The sequence below is a fragment of the Dipodomys spectabilis genome, unplaced genomic scaffold (genome assembly GCF_019054845.1).
Source record: "Dipodomys spectabilis isolate Male_0828 unplaced genomic scaffold, ASM1905484v1 ptg000066l, whole genome shotgun sequence".
NCBI lineage: Eukaryota > Metazoa > Chordata > Mammalia > Rodentia > Heteromyidae > Dipodomys > Dipodomys spectabilis.
Window position 1 is genome coordinate 4,268,607 of NW_024870743.1, and position 14,067 is coordinate 4,282,673.

At 51.8% G+C, this 14,067-nt stretch overlaps 1 protein-coding gene across 2 annotated transcripts in view; it reads left to right on the forward strand.

The window, feature by feature from the left end:
- The window catches only part of Asap2 (ArfGAP with SH3 domain, ankyrin repeat and PH domain 2), a 154,625-nt gene that overhangs the window by 123,055 nt on the left and 17,503 nt on the right, over positions 1–14,067 (forward strand). For both annotated transcript variants that reach the window (XM_042680742.1, XM_042680743.1), the window contains exons 16-19: positions 2,962–3,056; positions 9,451–9,640; positions 11,428–11,513; positions 13,300–13,415. In XM_042680742.1, coding sequence (XP_042536676.1) covers positions 2,962–3,056; positions 9,451–9,640; positions 11,428–11,513; positions 13,300–13,415 — 487 coding nt within the window. The remainder of the gene's footprint in view (positions 1–2,961; positions 3,057–9,450; positions 9,641–11,427; positions 11,514–13,299; positions 13,416–14,067) is intronic.

The following is a 14,067-nucleotide window of genomic DNA, read 5'->3' on the forward strand; positions in this document are numbered from 1 at the left end:
GCTAGTATAGGTAATCTAGAGGTAAAGCGTAGAAGGTGTGTGTGAGTTATACACAGATACTCTACTATGTCATATAAGGAGCTTCAGCATCTTTGGGTTTTGTTATCCTCACGGGATCTGGAGCTCATCCCCTGTAGACACAGATGACTGAATTAATTAACACTTGGGCCTCTCCTAGGTCCAGTCTAGCCTCGGTTCTGCCTGGCACGTGGCAGTGACGAGCCTCGATGTCAGGGCTCTGGCTCACATCCCTCCTTCCTCCCCATGCCCTCCTCACTGGCATGCTGGAGCCCACGTCTTCCATCTGGTAGGATCCCACAGGCCCCGTCTGCAGAGGTGTTGTCTGTGTTGGTGCCAGAGGGCTGCCTGCAGGACGCAGGGTGAACACTTGCCCAGCATTGTGATCTGCCGACGCCGTGCTCCCTAGATCAGCAGCCCCACTAAGCCAGCCTTGTTCAAGCAGAAGCAGCTTTTCAGTGCCTGGCAATCCTCCCTAGCGCCCCAACCCCCACCTGCTTCACTGCAAACTGGGAGGTGGTTCACCAAGAGTGTCCCCGTGGCTCCTATCACTCCCTTCCGACAGTGACAGTGAGCGGCTTGGCTCAGGGATGCTGTCCGTACGCGCTGCGTGCTGCATGACAGCACTCAGTACACCTGTCTGCAAGCCCAGGGCCCTGATATCGAGACTCGGTCCTATTCTGACATTTATTGCCCAAGAAATCCTTCCTAGGGCACTAACCCCATGCTGTGTTGGTACTTGTCACTTCACGTACTGTGCCACCCCAACTGACCATCGGCTTCATACCTGTGTCCAGGGATTTTGCCCTTTGACCCCTGCGGGAGGCCCCAATGACAGATTTGAGCAAAGAGGAGTTGGTTAGAGGGTAGTGCTTTGGGATTCTCTTTATAGGTAGCTTTGTTCACTTGCCAGGGTCAAGGTACAATCTAGGAAGGCTCACCACTTAAGAATTAAGCTCCCCCTCTTCAGTATTCTGCATCCTTCTCTGTGCAACTTCCTGTCTTATGCATCTTCCCCGGAAGTTCCCACACACACAACCCAGGTCCCCTTGGCTCCCCCTGGAGATAGACCAGACTATTCAGGTAGCAGCTGCCTCCCCTACCCCCATCCATAGCATCTCTGTTCATCTTCAGTTAGCGTAGTTGAGCTAAGAGATACAGAAATGTAGCCTGGCACTGGTGGCTTATGCCTGTAATCCTAGCTTCTCAGCGGGCTGAGACCTGGAGAATGGTGGTTCAAAGCCAGCTCAGGCAAAAAGGTTTGTGAGTTTCCATCTCCAACTAGATGCCTAAAAGCATGTCTCATAAGTGGAAATGCCAAGTGTGAGTATGTGGCCTTGACTTCAAGCCCCAGTTTACCTCCCCCCTCAGAATAAAAGAAATAGAGTACTGCCACCCGCTGCCCCAACATGTCATTTCAAGGTGGAAATTAAATACTATTCTCAGCCAGGTGCTGGTGGCTCATGCCTGTAATCCTTGATACTCAGTAGGCTGAGATCTGAGGTTTGCAGTTCAAAGCTGGCACAGGCAGGAAAGTCTGTGACACTCCAATAAACCACTCAGAAAACCAGAAGTGGCGCAGTGGTTCAAGTAGTAGAGCGCTTGCCTTGAGCTGAAGAGCTGAGGGAGAGCATCAAGCCCCAGAACTGACAAAAACAAAAACAAAAACCAAACAAACAAAAAAAATATATTCTCTCTAAGCACTGTTAGGCACTACCTTGTAGTGTCATATCATGAAACATTTAGGAATCTGACTTGGAAAGTAATGTACTCTTTTTTTTTTTTTGGGTCCGGTCGTGGGGCCTGAACTCTGGGCCTGGGCGCTGTCCCTCAGCTCTTCAGCTCAAGGCTAGTGCTCTACCACTTGAGCCACAGCACCACTTCCGGCTTTTTTCTTTTTGCTTATGTGGTGTTGAGGAATCGAACCCAGGGCCTTGAGCATGCAAGGCAAGCGCTCTACCACTGAGCCACCTTCCCAGCCCAAGTAATGTACTCTTTATCTGACTTTTGTAACTATGACCCTTCTATTCATCACATTTATAATAACTATAAAAATTTTAGTAAAAAAAGACTCTGTCTTGGGGGCTGGCATACACACTTGTTTAGCATGCAGGAGACCTAAGTCTTTAGTTCTGTTAGTGAACACAGTACACACGCACGCACGCACAAACCTAACCTGGAAGCCTGCTCTGAGGCAGATGCTGAGCTGAGTGTTAAGGGTGAGTCTAGGATAAGTCTTGGCTCTTCAGGAGCTTCTGGTCATTCTCCAGTCCTTCAGTGAAGACAGTTGCCTTGCTCTCAAGCTTTCAAGTTAGCATAGTGCCTGGTCTTCGTTAGAAGGTGTTAATTTAATATTCACCTAGTCAAGTGACCAGTGGTTACATACAGACCTTAGGTTGAGAGCTAATACATGGCATTTTGGGTGCTGCGTTTAGTGAATGCTCTCCCCTAGTCTTGTATTGATGACCCTGGAAGGTAGGCATCCTTCCCATTCTGCTGATGAGCAGTGGCTCTCATAGGACTGACTTTCCTGGGCCACACCACCAGTGATGGAAGGTAGCTGGAACCTGAGTTTCGGCCTCTAGGCCTGTGTGTCTCCCGCTGGGTCCTTGCCCACTGTACAGCAGCTGGAACAGGGAGCAGACCCATTTCGGTGGGTCTGGTGTTGTGAGGGGTTATCAGGGATAGAAACACAGTGGCCAGGTCCCTGCTTCTCCCTGTCCAGGGACACCTTGTGGGAGTTCACGTGGCTGACCTGGTACACCACATCTGTCATTTTAGATGCCTTTGGGCTTTGGGTTTTGTCCCTTTTAATTAGAGACAAACCACTTTATTGCTCTATTTCTTAGTGGCCATTAAATAAATCATCAGATGTGTGAGTACTGGGCTGCAGTGGAAGGCATTAATAATGCAACACCCTGAAATAGACTTTCGTTTTTTCAGCTTGCCAAGAATATTGGGAATGCAGGCTTCAATGAGATCATGGAGTGTTGCCTACCAGCCGAGGACTCGGTAAAACCCAACCCTGGCAGCGACATGTGAGTATTGCGCTTGGCCATTCTCGTTTTCTGAAAGATTGGCCCTTTCCTTGAGCTGAGGTGGGGTAGCAGGTTTGGGGTATTTCTGTTGTCAGTTGTTGCCAGTTTAAGTGTTGGTTTGCGTGCGTGCGTGTGCGTGTGCGTGTGCGTGTGTGTGTGTGTGTGTGTGTGTGTGTGTGTGTGTGTGTATTTACTGGTTGAGCTCAGGGCCTGCACTCTGTTCCTTAGCTTTTTTTGCTCAATGCTGGGAGCCACAATTCCACTTGCAGCGTTTGATGGCTAACTGAAGTAAGAGTCTCACAGACATTCCTGCCCAGGCTGGCTTCGAACTGTGATCCTCAGATCTCAGCCTCCTGAGTAGCGAGGATTACAGCTGAGAGCCACCAGTACCCCACTGTTTCTTTTTTTTTGTTTCTCAATGTTTTTTCTCTTTCATGTTTTTAACCTTTTTGTGTGTCCAAATGCAAAAGCAGTGTGGCTGGATTTCGGGGGTGGGGCACTCAGCAGCCGCTGTGTGTGACGTCTGCGTGCAGTAGTCTGCTCACCACAGTGCATGCCCTTGGACAGCTCCACGGCTGTTTGTGCTCTCTGGCCGTTTTCCCGCCTTTGCTTCCTGCATGAACTCTAAGCCACGGAGCGGCTGACGAGTCAACCTAGATGTGTGCTCTCACACTGCTTTCCTTGCTCGTGTCCTTGAGGTACAGTGTTGTTTCCTTCAAAAACAATGTTTGAGTGTGTTCTTAGGTTGATATAAAGCTTTCATGTCTCTCCACGCATGCAGTGGCCCATTGAGGCAGTGCATACAACAGGGATTTTTCTCACCAGTTTTATCAAATGTGAGTCACCTAGTCTGCACTGGGGCGGGCTGGGAAGCCAGGGGCTCATGCTGCGTCTGTCCTGCGCCGTAGACTCCAGTGCTTTCTCGCAGTGGCCTGTCCTTCCTGCAGTAGGGCTCGGGGATGTTTGCCTGGTAGGTGTGAGCGAGGCAGAAGGAAGAAAGAGCTTGGGGTCCAGGCTAGCAAGAGACAACACCTGCATTTGAGTGGTGTGGCTGGGTCAAAGTGCACTCTCTGGCAGAAGAAAGGAAAGGTTCAACAATCCATTTATTGAGACAAGTAATGCTTTCTTTGGATTAAGCCTGAAATTGAATTAGAACATGAGACATGGTGAAGCATTTGAGTGGTTTGAGAAGTAGGTAGTATTGTATGAGCCCGTGGTGAAGCCATTTTGTTGTTGGGGCCACAGGCTGCAGAGCTGCAGGCTTGTATGTTCGGTTGCACTGTTGATGAGGCGAGGTGGGGAGGATGTGAGGAGGATGTTCTGCTCCCTGGGCCGGGCCTTTCGGAGGTGTTAAAGTCAGCTGTGTTTGTCAGGATCTGTCTTACAGTGTTTCCAGCTATGCTCCGAAGCTGTGAAGACAGGATGGCCATAGTCAGCTCAGGCCTTCCCTGGTCCAGATAGGGCAGATTCTTTAACTTCAGTGAGCTAAGTCCCCATTTCCTCTAGTATAAAAAAGGAAAGCACGGGCTGCACACTGCCTGGAGGCGTTGGAGAAATGAGCGAGATGGTTAGCACTTAGTTGTGGTGCTCAGTGTACTAAGTTACAGGTGGAGGCTGCTCTGTTCTTCATTGTGTGGGCGACAGAGGCCACGGAAGAGCATTGCCCCACCTGCCTTGAGAAACCAGGGCCCCTCCAGTTAGGTTTCTGTGGGACTTATCCAGATGTGATCGGACCTCATGTGTGTGGGAGGATCTGTTCAGCCAGGGCCATGTCTGTCCTCGCACTGCCCGCTCTGCTAGTTAGTGAGAGCTGTTTAATTGCCACTACTCCTTCTGTTTGCAAATCTCATTGAAGGGCTTGGTCTGAAATGCTGGAATCTGCATTCACTTTGAACAATGAACACAGTCAGTTATTTCTTTGCAGGCAGAGTATTTGCTCTGGGAGAAGATGATAATAAAAATTAATTCTAGCTGTTTGCAATTTTCTGTATCAGTGTTTTATCTGCACCGAAGAATCCCCCCTTCCCAACCTCGACACTACTCAAATGGATGCTGACACTCCTCCTTTTTCTCAAAATAAGCATGGCTGACCAGTTTGGCGATACGAAATGCCCCCATGCTCTTGTCTCTTCTGAAACAGCTCACCCTACTAACACCTAGGCTTCACATATATTGTTTGGAAAAACTGCATATTCCTTGTGTTTATATTTCCTACCACAATATGTTGTTTGTGGAGTTAGGTAAATATTTAATGAATCAACAAGTCAGAAAGTGCCCCAGCTCCGTGCCCACTTCAATTAGTGGATATTTTGCTTCTAGACAGAAAGGAATGTGCTGTTTCTAGCTTTATCTAAGAACACACCATCTGTGGATCAGTCTGTTGAAGGGCAAACCAGAGACACCCCGCGGTGGCCTGTGGAATTCCCAGATGGATTTGGGGGTGTTGAGCGTGTTCAAGTAGACCAGCAGAGGCCAGGCTTGCGTCTGCTCCCAGGTCAGCGCTGGTTCTGTGTCATGAAGAAGCGCAAGGGAAGCTCCTGTTGAACACCAGATGGGCCGTCTGTGGCGCTCACTGCCGTCCTCCACAGGCCTCAGATAAACAGGCGGGGAGATTTCACTTGGCAGCACGACGCCAGAGCGTGGCAAGGGTTACATAGACATCCTGCCATGCATGGACAGAGACCCAGAACAGATGTATAATCCACTCAAAAAGAGAGAGAGAACCAGGTGCTGTGCTACATGCCACCCCAGAGCCTCCTTCCGGAGTGGCAGTAGGAGGATCTCAAGTCCAAGGTCAGCCCAGACCTCATGGTGAGACCCTCTATCAAAACAACAACAAGCCGGGCAGCGGTGGCTCATATCTGTAATCCTAGCTACTCAGGAGGCTGAGATCTGAGGATCACGGTTCAAAGCCAGCCTGGGCAGGAAGAGCTGTGAAACTCTTCAATGAACCACCAGAGAACCAGAAGTAGCACTGGCTCAAGTGGTAGAGCCACTCGCCTTGAACTGAAGAGCTGAGGGACAGTGCCCAGGCCCAGAGTTCAAGCCCCACTACCAACAAACAACAACAACTACCAGGGTATGGGATGTACCTCACTAATGGAGTGCCTGCCTAGTATTTGCAAGACCCTGTCTTCTGTTTTCCAGCATGGAGATTGTGGGGGGAGGGGTGTAGAATTCATCCATCTCCACATCCAATTTGTGGAGGTCACAATGACTGCCCCACTGAAGATGAGTAAATCCTGACTGGTGACTTCACAAGAGCACCCTCTCTGTCAAATGGGCTACCCTGAAGGTGCCCCCCACACACATACATAACACAACACAGGCCTTCATCTAGGTCCCCAGGTATCACCTGCCAGTGAATTAGGGTCATCCCAGGTCGCCTGCCTGAGGCTCCCCCTCTGGGCTGCATTGCGCTTCACTGTGAGGAGGGGAAGGAACCTTGTGGGAGTGCTGTGGGAGCCAGGGGACAGTGTCTGCTCGGGTCCATGGGGAGTTCTGTGGCTAGTTAGCACCCTGCTGACAAGTACCATGCCTTAAGGTGACAGGCTGGGGCTGGAAATGAGAGACACACAGAATGATGTAAAGAGCCAGAGCACAGGGTCTGGATGCCCCTGGAATCTCCACACTGTGTGAAACTCAGCTGCTGAGGTAGAGTGGCCAGATAAGATGCCTCTCTGTCCACATGACCTAGCTCAGCTGTCCAAGAGCCACTATGGGTGCTGAGAGAGCTCCACCCAGTGTCTGGTCTGGGGTTCACCCACTGTGGGTGCTGAGAGCTCTGCCCAGTGTCTGGTTTGGGATTCACCGTGTCGTCCCGTCCTGGATTGGCTTATTTCTGGGGATCCCTGGTGGACAGGCTCTGCTTGCACTGGGAGTTCCGTTCTCAGGCTTGGACACCTCACTGGGGGAGAGCAGGTTTTTCAACACAGACCTGGGGCAGGGATAGGAAAGTCCACAGCTGCGCCAGCAGCCACAGGCCCTGTGAGGGACGCAGCCAGCAGGAGTGGGTGTGTTTGCAGTGTGTAGGTCTCACCTCTGGAGAGGAGGGGTATTGGGGGAGTGGCTCTCAACCTTCTGTAAGCACTGAGAGTCCCAGATTGCCTGGCCCAACCCCCAGATCCTGGCTTCTGGGAACAGAGTATCTACATCTTCAAATCCTGGGTGGTCTGTGGCTCAGGGTTAAAAAAGTACTACAGCAGGGACTCCGTGAGGAGGCAGAGGAGCATTCCCACCACTTTTCCCCAGAGCCTGGAGGGCAGAAAGGAGAGGTGCAGGGCTGGCTGCCCGGTGCATCAGGTGGAGCCAGGCCTGCTTCTCTAGAACGCAGGGCTGGAGTCCCTTCCTCCCCCTCGCCTAAAAACCTAGAGTTGCCCACGCTTGAATCCAGTGCACAGCCGCTGTGTCCCCGCACTACTGAGGGCTTTGTGAGTGAGTGGCGTCAAAACAGCTGAGGTGGGCTCAACCCTGGTGTCGGGGACGTGAGTGGGGCCTGAACTGAGAAGGACTGACCAGTTCCTGTGCACCTGGCCACCCGAGCGTTTCCTCATTCACAAGGACAGCCATGGGAGGTGGAGCTGGTGGCCTCAGAACGCTGTGCTCACTGCCTCAGTTCTGCCACAGCCCCGATCCGGTGGCCGTACGGGTCCACGACTCTCACCCACAGGTGAAGAGTCCCCCCACGTGCCACAGTAACACAGTGGGACGTGGTAGAATCCTAGGGTCTACTGACTGCCCTGTCAGCATGGACTGTCACCTGCGGGCAGCTCAGGCCCTTTGTCCATTCCTCAGATAGTGGCAGCTGGAGTTATTCTCTGACATTTCTGACTCGTAAGTTCTTTAGAACTTTCTGTGCCTGTTTTCCTGTCATTGGAATTGCAAAGCCATCAGTCCTAGCACTTCGCAGTCTAAAGACGCTATTGAATGTTCTACCTAGGTTAGCTCACTGCTTCAGTCACTGCAAGGACCCACCACGTACATTTTCACAAATAAGAAGACTTGAAGCCGTAAGAGAATAAAACCTGTTTAAAGTTCAAACTATCAATACTCAGTGAGAGTGGAATTTGAATCCTGGCCCCTCCATACCCCCTTCTGCCCCCCATTCAAGTTCTTTAAGTAGGGTAGAGTCTGAGTACAATGTCATAAAGAAATTATTTTATTGTAAAGATGCTGTACAGGGGGGGAGTTACAGTTACATGAGTACGGTAATGAGTACATTTCTTGTTGAGCGTTGTTACCCCTCCTTTGTTGTTCTCCTAATATCCTTTCCTCCCCCACATTCCCCACTCCCCCCCCCCCCCCCCGCCCAGTTGTAAAGTTCATTTCCAACATAGTGTCTTATGAGTATCATTGTTGCAATGGGTCATCCTGTAGAAAACTAAAGTTAGGTCCTTATATATCACCCTGCACCAGAATCAACTCCAAATGGATCAAAGACCTCAAAGCAAAAGCAGACACCCTGAAAACATTACAGGAAAGAATAGGAGAAACTCTAGGGCTCCTTGGCACAGGCCGTCATTTTCTTAATAAAGACCCAGAAACACAACAAATCAAAGGTTGGACAAGTGGGATTGCATGAAACTGTAGAGCTTCTGCATGGCAAAGGACACAGCTAGCAAAATCAATAGAAAGCCCACGGATTAGGTGATCTTCACTAGCCATACAACGGAAAGCCTACGGATTGGGAGATCTTCACTAGCCGTACAAGGGCCTCATCTAAGAACTCAAAAAATTAAATTCCCCAAAAACAAATCCTCAAAGAAACAACTGCCCCATTAAAGACTTAAAGAATGACTTCTCTGAAGAGGAAATAAGAATGGCCAGTAGACATGATGCCATTTAAAGACCAGAAAAAGAAGACAGTAGAGGTGGCTCACCTGACAGTAAGCACCTTTCATGCCAGGCATGGTGTCCACAAGGCGCGTGCCCTGTTGGGTGGGCAGGGAGGCCAGCAGGAAGAGGCTGGAGCAGAGTGCCTGGCCTGCCCAGGGATGGCTGTGGGAGGGGCGTGGGCCACAACAGAGCATGCCCAGAAGAAGATGGAGGTAAGAGAGGCCTCTAAGTGCAGGGTGGTGGGGACGGAGCTCAGGACTTCAGGTGGGGCTACGGCAGGCAGGCAGAACGTGAGGAGATCGTCCTCTGCTGGCTGCCTTATGACTTCACTGAGTGACGCCCAGGACCGCTGCGCAGGCTGAGAACATGGAGACCTGAGGCATCCTGGGGGCCTCGGTGCGTAGATGCTGCGGTCCTGGAATGGGGCCATTCTGTGTAGCCCCCGGCGCGGCCGAGGAGCACGGGCAGGGTTTCTGAGGTGGCTGTAGATGAGAGGAGATGCTGGGTGGATCGCGGACGGGGTCCTCATGATTTACCCGGCCATCCCTTCTGGTTTCAGGAACACCAGGAAGGGCTACATTGTGGCCAAGTACATTGAGAGGAGATACTCGCGGAAGAAGCACGCGGATAACGCGGCGAAGCTCCACAGCCTTTGTGAGGCTGTGAAAACCAGAGACATTTTTGGATTACTCCAGGCTTATGCTGATGGCGTGGACCTTACGGAAAAAATCCCTCTGGCTAATGGACATGTAAGCGTGGCTGCTGCGTGTATACGTGAAGGATGGGGGCGGGGCCACGGCAGTGCAGTCCGTCATGTGATTCCCCCAGAGACGCCACTGGTGGCTTCTTTTTCGTTTGGTTATTCGTTCCCAAATAATCCCACAGGTTGAGCATACTTAGCTTAAAAGCTTGTGACCACCTCCTGGGGGGAAGCACACAAATCTGAACTCCTGTGTTTCATGTGCGCTTTGCTTGCGTGGCACGAAGGCCATCTTTGTACAATGACTGTAGCTAGCGTTCCTGAACTGTCATTGCCACGCTTCTAAGTTCAGGCGTGGAGTTTGCCACGTGTGTCCTCAGCGCTCAAGTTTTGAGTTTTGGAACATTTTTGGGAAGGCCTACAGCTTTTGGGATTAGAGATGCTCAGCCTGTACACTTATTTATGGGGTACAGTGTGGTGGGGTGATAGGTCCCAAGTCGGGCAACCAGTCTATCAAGTAATATATCCTCAAGTACTTGACTTTTTTATGGCCAGCACACTTTAAATCCACTCTTAAGTGCGGTGCATTTTGGAATCATCCGTTAGTATTAACTGCAGTCACTGTGGGGTGGCCAGACCCCCAGGAAGTGCAGAACTTTCATGTGTGCGTTTATTCTTAAGCCACAAGTGTGACGCCAGGGTGGAAAGGCAGCTGAGGCTGAGGGGAAGCTGCTTTCTCGAAGGCTGCGGGCCCGAGAGGGAGCACTCTTCCATGAGCAGGTTTGGGGGGGCCTCACACTTGTACGGGGAGCCTGATCACAGTGAGCCTTGGAGCGAGGGGCCCTGTGGTGAGGGAGGACCCTGACGGGCTCTCCTTCCACCTGTCCCTGGGCTGTCTCCGGAAGGGCTAGGGGAACTGCCCCAGCATCCTGCGGGGACTCGGGAATAGGTCTGCAGTAAAGCAGCAGCCCCAAGGAGCTGCTCCTCCACATTCCCCACAGGCATGCACTCAGTGCCCAGCGTCTCCCAGGGCTAGGTTCCTAGGACTAGTTTTATCCCTCATTGGTGCTCAGCTGAGTCCTCTCAGCCCTGTGCCAAACTCTGCGGAGAGGACAGCATGGAGCAGCGGCATCTTTCTCCAGCTGGCTGGCACACCCCTCCCGGCTGTGGGCCAGTGCCTCGCAGGTTCCAGGGTTCTGTTCCTCCCCCTCTCTGGGGAGAATGCAAGCCCACCGTGCAGGTGGAGTGTGCCCAGCATTGTGCTGTGCCTCTGCGTCCAGAGGACAGAGCGGCTGGGTTGGTGGAGAGGCGTCAGCTCACCCTGCCCATGCTTCCTGTGCCTTTCCTTTCTCAACCTACTTGCCTGCCTGCAACAATCTCCGTTTGTCATTTACCAAGCGTGCCTTCAGAGCTGCGTGGCGTTCACATCCACATCCTGCTCTGTTAATTCAGAATAAAAAGCCTGAACCTGTTTTAAAAACACATTTCTTTTACTCCAGCAGCAGGTAGAGGAATTGGAGTGTAGGAGGCCTGGGGAAACCTTCTGGATGCTTTGAATAGGACATTTACTTGTAAGCAACACCTCGTACCATTGATGCAGGGACGGGGGTATAGTGACCCAAAGGGCTGGGCTGCGAAGCCCCTGGATTTCTCTCTTATTTTCCTTGGAATAAGGAGTCAGGTCAGACTAATTTGACCCTTTTGGGTGGTCTGTGGAGGCTGAGGGGTACTCCGTAGGGATGAGGCTTTGGGAGAGGAGATCAGGCGTACGGTTTCACTTTGTGGTCCTGCTGGAGAGCCCCGCCGAACTCTTCAGTGTCTTGGCTTGTTTTCCAGGAGCCGGACGAGACGGCTCTCCACCTTGCTGTCAGGTCCGTGGACCGCACTTCGCTTCACATCGTGGACTTCCTGGTTCAGAACAGGTGGGTGTAAACGAAGGGGGCACGTATTCTAGCTCCCTGAGACTTCCGAGGAAGGGGGTAGGCACTCTCTGCTACATGAATTGGATTGCCAAGATGCTCACGTATTTGTGGGATACATGGATCACAGGACAAAAACCGTGCCGCCAGGTGGGAGGCGTTCCGTCACCGCCCTCCCAAAGCCCAGCAGTGGGAGGGCAGGGCTCTGTGTGGTTGGTATCTTGCAAGGATGTGGGACTCTGGAGTGACGGAGCCGCTGCTGAGCCGGGAAAGCAGGCCATGTTTGGCACCACCTGGGCCAGGGCCCTTATTCCCAGCAGGATGTCTCAGGCTGTGGAGAGGGGTGGCGGGACTAAAGATCCATCTATTAGCCACTGGTCCAGGGCAGAGAACTAACCCAGACCACTGGCTTATGGGCCCTTTGGGCTAGGAAGCTTTGATCAGAAGAGGCCTTCTGAGGTGTGCTCAGCCTGTCACAGGCCAGGACGCCCTGTTGTTGGAGATGCTCCCTGCCTGGGCGAGCTGAGGCCAGACTTCAGGACCCTCCGTGCTCATTGTGACTCCCTGATCATGGTTTGGAGAGAGGCTGGCTAACATCTACCAGTGCTAAAAGTCCTGGGTTCCCTTCTCGGCACCGCAGAAAAGACTTGACCCGCGCTAGATAGGGGACAAGGGCTCTGTGGACATTTGGTAAATATTCCTGCCTCCCCTTCATATACATTCTTCAGAGTGGGAGATAGTAAAGGACAATTCTGGTGTTTTTCTTCCAGGATAGAAGGGAGATAGCAGTAGAGAATGGACTAGAAAAGTTGACTTGTGCTGGGGAGAATAGCTTAGCAATAGAGGCCAAAAAATCCCCCCCAAATTAGAAGCGTGAAAGGAGTGCTTTTCCTGACGCCATGCCATGGCAGAGTCTCCTGCAGGGACAGTGGTCACTTCTGCATCCGCTTGTCTGTCTAGAGCACACCTTCTGTCCCTCAGGGCCAGTGGCACTGTGCAAAGCCAGGCCGATTCACAGCTGTGAGTGCATGCGTTCTGAAGGGGTAATCTAGCTTATTCTTTATTACGTATGAGAATCTTTTGAAGTCTCCTTCCCACTCGGACCATTCCATGCCGTAGGTTTGAAGCAGCCACCGGACTCTAGACTAGAAAAGTGGCTTATCCCTCCCTGGTGGAAACATTAATTAATAAACTGAAAAAAAAAAAAGTGCCTGTAATCCTAGCTACTCAGGAGGCTGAGATCTGAGGATCCCAGTTCAAAGCCCGCCCGGGCACGAAAGTCTATGAGACTCATTTCCAGTTAACCACCAGAAAACTAGAAGTGGTGCTGTGGCTCAAGTGGTAGAGCATTAGCCTCAAGCTGAAGAGCTCAAGGACAGTGCCCAGGCCCAGAGTTCAAGCCCCATGACTGACAACAAAACAACAACAACAAAAAAAAAAACTGAAAAAAGGTGTGGCCTGTCCTCTGGTGGGGCAGGCTGGGCGGTGAGCACAGCGTCCCGCACAGCGGGTGAAGGGGAAGAAGCCAAGTCCCAGGCTTTCCTGGGCAGCTGCCTCCCAGCCTCCGCTCAGCAGCAGCTCAGCCACACAGGCAGGCCGGGGCCCCACATGAGGGATGGACGGTGGCTTGCCTCACCCTGGGTGGGGACCAGTTAGAGCACTCTCCACTCAGGGCTCTCAGTGCTGGTGGCCTGTCTCATGCACAGGCCCACATTCCCTTTCCTGTTAGGACAGCACCTAGCCCTCTGATCTGTGACTGTGTCTTCTGTCTCTGTCTCTGTGCTGGCAGTGGGAATCTGGATAAGCAGACAGGCAAGGGCAGCACCGCCCTGCACTACTGCTGCCTGACCGACAATGCTGAGTGCCTGAAGCTGCTCCTGCGGGGAAAAGCTTCCATCGAGATAGGTGAGTGGCCTGGCCGCACCCACAGTGTGGACGTGGGCCACCCTGGTCCCCTCCCTGCCTGTCCTGTAGGACTCCTGAGCCTGTGTTTGACAAGCAGTGCCCTCTGTCTGTGGCATAGACTTTGTCTGCTCAGGAAGGCCAGGCCGGGGCGAGGAGCCGAGCTGATAGGGCAAACCTCGATGATGCTGGGAGTGTTAACCTCACCAACTCTTGAGATCCCACTGAGCCCTTCCTTGGCTTTGGGTTTTAGATGGCTTACTTGGGGGAGATAACTGTTCCTGCCCCTCCACTTATTGACACATGAGGGACCCTGATCTTGCCTGGCTTTGTCCCTTCCTAGGTCCTAGGACCTGTGGTGAGGCAGTGTGACCAGGCGTCCAGCATCTGTTGGTTCCCGAGGAAGTATTTGGGGAGAACTGTTGTTCAAAGGGGAAAGAGTAGAAAAAGACATACGTTTTCCTGAAAGCTGTGCTTCTTTTAAAAATTAATAATCATGAGTGAGGGATGACACTGTCCAAAAAGAACTCTACTCATTACCTGACTTGGGTAACTGTAACCCCTGTCGCCCTTATAATAACCATAACATTTTTTTTAATTTAATTTTATTTTATTGGTGAACATACTGTACAGAGGGGTTACAATCCATAAAATT